Raw genomic sequence first — 5,514 nt, forward strand, 5'->3', positions numbered from 1 at the left:
CACCCATCTTTCTCCTAAATGAACCTGAACCGCTCTGCTAAATGATTGAATCAAGGACCTGACAGCTTCACAGGGCTCTCATCCCACTGATTTGCCTCGCTAACAGGAGCCACGCCTTAGTGACTCTGTGATCGCTGAGGTGTGAATCCCTGCGTGCGTCTCATATTGTGACATTCTGGATCAACTCAGACATTCAGGACTCAAAGTGTGTCAGAGTGCATCATTTAAATAATTTATTCAAGATTTATTTGAGGTGATATAACGACATCATGATCAGCATATAAAATATCTACACAGCGCATCATTAGTCAAAATGACAGATCCTGCTGGGAAAGTGTGTGCTCATGGTTCAGAAGGCGCTAATGTCTCCATAACTTCCAATGATAATCCATTCATTTTATAATCGGCATATAATGTATATTGGTATTCCAGATGTGCAGTGTCCAGTTTCAGCAACGCCACTTGGTGCCAAGTTGGCGGTCCTGGTTTATGAGAGGCTGCAGTTGGACTGCTTGGGCTGCTCTCGCACCTGAAACGGAGACAGTTTCAGTTAGCAACAGAGACAGTTTCAGTTAGCAACATGTACGACACACACACACACACACACACACACACACACACACACACACACACACACACACACACACACACACACACACACACACACACACACACACACACACACACACCCCAAAGATAACACTATTCAGTAAAGTGTTGTTTCATTCCTCTCATTTCATTATGTGCCAGTTACGAAAGATCAGAGGGGAAGTTGCCATGGTAATGTACCTCCATGTGTTCCTGTTAGCATGCTAGTGTCGGCTAAGCCTTCCGGATACCTGTTGTCTCTGCTGCTGCCGTCTGTACTCTTCTTCACTGGCAGCAAGGGCCTGAGCCAGAGCCAGATCCTCCTGCTCCTGAGGGCTAAGACACACACACGCACAAAGGAATGTGAATTTGCATTACTTACACTAAAGGGGAAGAAGCAGAGGTTCCTGTTAATGTATCCACAGTCACGTTTCCATGCCCTCAAAACTTGTTTATGTTTAGGCCGTGTACTATTTACAATTCCATAATGAAGGTCCGCCCCTCTACATTTGTGCTGATTTCCATCCCATTGTGGTGCAAATATGATGAAATCACCCTCATACTCCCACAATGCACCTGGTTTTGAGTGTAAGTAAATATCTACCAAGAATGAAGCCACCTGTGCCTGATCAAAAATGTGTGTGAGCCGATAGGAATCTCTTTAAGGATATGTAACGTACGGACTCTGCCTGGCAACACAACTGAAGACGCTCTCTTCTATGCTGTGGGACATTTCCTGTTGTTCTCCACAGCAGCACAACATGGACACAACAGCAGCCGTCTTGAAGTAATCTCAAGGGCCATGAGATACTTATGGGATTATGGTTTCTGATGAGGGTTTCTCACCTGAGCGCCGGCTGGACCGCGGGCTTGGACTCAGCCAGTGACATCTCCAGAGCCCGTTGTAAAGCCTGCTCTTCGGTCTGCAATCACAGCACAAGAGCCGTTAAGTAATGTGAACAGGGCCTTACCGGAACATTCTATCACTCGCTCTCTATGCCACTGGAGAAATGTCCATACCAGGCCTCCCTGAAGTGATGCCGTTGCTGGGACTACATTCTGTGCTGAAACCGACGTTGGGATCCTTGGGGCAGGGCTATCAAAAGTAAAAAAGGCAAAGAATAAGTATATTGGAACAGTTACTTTGAGTCTAAACGTGTAAACTTGAGGTTATGAACTTTAGGTGTTATACAGCAGATCCTGGAAGGACGTAGAAGGGGAATAAATAAGATTTGCTAACTATGAGATACTGGCACTGCTGTGATGCCCTCCAACACTCTGCTGCAGCAGCGTCAATATCTCACGGTCAGAACTCGCTCCCATGCGTTGACTTGAATTTGTAATTTCTGCACAGCGGTGTAGATCGATACGGAGCAGAAGTGCTTACCCGGTGCTGTGGCTCCTGCTATTTGCACTCGGGCCATTAGAAACAGGCCGAGAGTATCCTGAAGCGGCGGAACTAGAGGCAGAGGCAGCGAAGGATGAAGCACCTTGGGCCCTCATTGCAGCAGCGTGTCTGAGACAGAAAGAGACCAGTCAGTCATCCTCATCTTTGACATCGTACGGCGGCTTTGAGAGGAGACGTGGCGTAACACTGTACCAACCCCGGTTTGGACAACACGTTGTTGCCAGTCTTACAATCATGGTCTAGCGGGTGTCGATGTTTAAGACAGTAATTTAAATGGCACTGGTCACACGTCACCCGCATCATTTCTTTCTGCTTACAACCTCCTTTGGAACATTTATTTGTGAAAATCTGAAAAACAGAAAAGAAACATTATATTGTCACAGGTCTTTAAACTTAAGTTTGCTTTGTGAGCGATTGATTCAAAAGAGAGCATTTTAAAAGGAGACCTTTCTCTTTCTCTGAGCAGGGTCTGACTTGCAATCCCGATCAATGTGTTCCCCGACTTTAATGTCAGGCATTTCCCCTCTCTTCACAGGAACGGGTATGTTGCACAATGGACAGACAGGGACCTGGACATCCTATAGGAGTAATTAAGGACATTAACAAATGTAATGATTGCAGAAAAAGTACGAGAATATTACAATTTCCATTAAAATCAACTATGACCAGGACAAAGGAGTGTATAAAAAAAGTCTTAAATACAGCTTTAAAAGTTAAACAATCAGTAGATCAATGATTGTGGCCCTGATCAGATTATAGCAAACACAGCTGTACTTTACTGAAAACAACAAACAAATACCTTCTTGTAGGATGAAGTGCATTTGTGGTTTGCATAGGTTATGTGATCTTTGCAGAAAATCTCCTGACATGCATCGCATCTCATTGGAAGGAAATCTGCAACGGCAAACACAAGTAGTTGATAACAAGTCCCAAGTTCACGTTAGCGGGACGGGTTCATCCAGCTCCCGGGAGACTCACCGAGGCGCTGGCAGGTCTTCTCGCTGCAGTGCTCGCCCAGATCTGGAAACTCCATTTCGCACAAAACGGCTACAGACGAACGTCAACAAAAGCTAAAGGGGGAAGAGGGGGAGGGAGAGATGGAGAAATCAGCACTCACTCACCACAGCGAGCTGACTGACAGTGTTTCAGATAAACACTCACGCTACCAGATAACACGGAAACCCGTACAAACACAACACCAGTGATCAGCGGAAACCTTCTTAGCTGCTTCTGTTGGCACTTTCGTACATTTTGAATACTGCTCGGTGTTGACATCGGGTTACAATACAATAAATAAGAGCAAATCAAACTCAATGTAAACGGACTGTTCTTGTTTTTTCAAATACTGTCACATCGAGTCCAAAAAACAGCGGAGACCATTAGCCCAGCCCAATTCGGCCACATAGCACACTAGCCAGCTAGGCGAAGCTAACTAGATTACAGAGATGTCATAAGTAATGCTAGCGCTGCTTAGCTCGTTATGTAACCAAACCCGAATGACACTCCGCGAATAAAGCAGTTTAATAAGGTGAAAGTTTCCACATTAAACCGTTTTACCGACCTCACCAAAAACAGACGCTAGCCTGTGTCGCGCTAATGTTATATGATAATATATGCTAAAATACACTAGGTAACAACTGCAACGTAACGAAGTAACACATGATAGACTATGTACTGAATTCCACAACACAAACCCGACAAGAATAATTCCGTTGATTTGAGTTTTACCGTACACAGCTGCTGGTAAGATAGTCAGGCAGGCAATATCTTTAGCTAACTACAGTAGCCTAGATGAAACCGACTAGCTAACCTTATATTAGGGCAAAGTGTTTACTTGCCACGTTATCTGTTGTGGTGAAACTGTCTGACGTCTCCAAATAAAGTCGCTATAAAGTCAGCGGCCGTCCCGGGTGTGTTTTATCCGTGATTGATGCTCTGAGTGCGCAGCCCGAGCAGCGCCGCGAGCCCCTTTCACTGTGTTTTGATGAGTACCCGAAGCTCCTCCCACAACAATGACATTGCACTTTACGTGTGACGTAATGCCAGCGTGGCCTCGTGATGTCACCAGCGGAAACAACACGAGAATTCTAGAAGGATCTGAACGCTTTCTCTCAGTCATTGTTCACATGTTTGAAACTAAAGTTGTTGCCGGGATTTTTTTGGGTGCATAAAACAAACATTTTTGAGTTAATTTGATCAGTTTACTTCATTTGTTCCCCCTCTAAAACGCAATACTAGGTATACTATAAACTATCATTATAATCAATTGTTTGTGTGAATACAAGCACAACACAAGACTCCTTAAGTTATGTACCATTAGTCATAACCAAACACATACTGTATCTCTCAGCACAGTGACTCTTCTGCCCCTCTCTCGAATTTAATCTCTCTGGCTTTATCATTTTGTATGCAAATTACTTTTTCTGGCTTGAGAGACAATCAAGACCCCACTTGGGTCTGATTTTCTTTTTTCTTTTTTAACATTTCCAGCTTAAACCTCTGCAGCTGATCAAGGTCTGAAATATGTTCATGTTTTAATAGTTTTTTTTAATAATGTTTTTCCTTTGTTAGCTTTTATTCACAGGAACATTTCAGACTGATTTGTTTCCATTAATTTATCATTCCACTGTTTTTGTTGCACTCCATTTGCAGCTCGCTACCAGCAGTGTGAGGAGCGAGAAAGATGAGTGTGTGAAGTTTCTTGCTGTCAAAGTTGGCTCCTTAACCACAGTTTGAGTAGGAGTTGCAAATATTTACCTAATTATCTTCGGCTCGATGACACAATGCTTTTGGGATACACCTCATGTAGCAGTTTACATTTACCAATAGTTTAAGTGATGACATGATGAACAAAGTTCCACAGGCCTGTCTCATCACTGGCGGTGTAGCTGTAAAAACCACTATATTAATTTTACAATCTTCGAGGCTGAGCCAATATAAGGATCAATTTATGCTCATTACGGAATAAATTCAGCATAATTTTTTTAACCATAAAAATAATGACATCCTCTCTAGGTTTTAACTGTAATCCCACAGGGGTCCATAGAGAGCCCAACCTCATATTCAGCAATCATGACAAGATAACTCACTTTGAACAAAAAGTGAGACGGAGCCATAATAATTCCAAATTCACTATTAAGCATAAATATTTCAAATCCAATTCAGTTCAGCCAATCTGTGACAATTCATTAAGAATGGATGTTGGCGTCTATCTTTCACATTCCAAAGCTTAAAGTGCTCTTCATCCTGACCTCAACCTTGTTTAAGATGGTATATTACGTTCCTGGCAAAGGGATGACTTAATGCATAGAAAATGTTCTTCAGTCTGACCAGCTGGTGGCAGTATAGGACTCATCTAGCTGCATTATGTAAGAAAGGACAATAAACTGAAATGGGTCCCAAAGGAAACATTTGTGCTTGTTGTTAAAATATGCATTTGTTTGCATATTGTCAGCCATTATCTGGTTAAAAAACCTAATTGAATCATTGATTTCTATTATTTTTAAACATGAAAGTCA

General features: G+C 42.8%; 1 protein-coding gene across 2 annotated transcripts; it reads right to left on the minus strand.

Annotated features, from left to right (window-relative positions):
- Positions 1-210: 210 nt before the first annotated feature.
- zfand2a (zinc finger, AN1-type domain 2A) lies at positions 211-3,991 on the minus strand. Of its 2 annotated transcripts, none has more exons than XM_076144271.1 (10): positions 3,835-3,991; positions 2,975-3,066; positions 2,796-2,890; positions 2,443-2,574; positions 2,193-2,344; positions 1,976-2,104; positions 1,609-1,684; positions 1,435-1,511; positions 840-924; positions 211-529 (listed from the first exon to the last, which is right to left on the minus strand). In XM_076144271.1, the coding sequence occupies exons 2-10, from the start codon at positions 3,027-3,029 to the stop codon at positions 488-490; spliced, it is 843 nt and encodes a 280-aa protein (XP_076000386.1). In that variant the 5' UTR covers positions 3,030-3,066; positions 3,835-3,991; the 3' UTR covers positions 211-487. The 2 variants fall into 2 exon arrangements, with proteins under 2 accessions (XP_076000386.1, XP_076000387.1); XM_076144272.1 differs by having other exon boundaries at positions 790-924.
- Between the last annotated feature and the right edge of the window lie 1,523 nt (positions 3,992-5,514).

This window comes from Genypterus blacodes, unplaced genomic scaffold (assembly GCF_046128005.1).
Source record: "Genypterus blacodes isolate CSIRO-AG114 ecotype Tasmania unplaced genomic scaffold, CSIRO-AGI_Gbla_v1 ptg000028l_1, whole genome shotgun sequence".
Classification (NCBI taxonomy): domain Eukaryota; kingdom Metazoa; phylum Chordata; class Actinopteri; order Ophidiiformes; family Ophidiidae; genus Genypterus; species Genypterus blacodes.

Bases quoted from the DNA above. Each gene is read 5' to 3' on its own strand.
- zfand2a (XM_076144271.1), bottom strand. From the start codon at position 3,029: ATGGAGTTTCCAGATCTGGGCGAGCACTGCAGCGAGAAGACCTGCCAG. The intron at 2,345-2,442 runs GTCTCCTTTTAA...TCTGTTTTTCAG, and splicing joins CTGCTCAGAGAAAGAGAAAG to ATTTTCACAAATAAATGTTC. The intron at 1,685-1,975 runs GTAAGCACTTCT...TACTTTTGATAG, and splicing joins AGCAGGAGCCACAGCACCGG to CCCTGCCCCAAGGATCCCAA.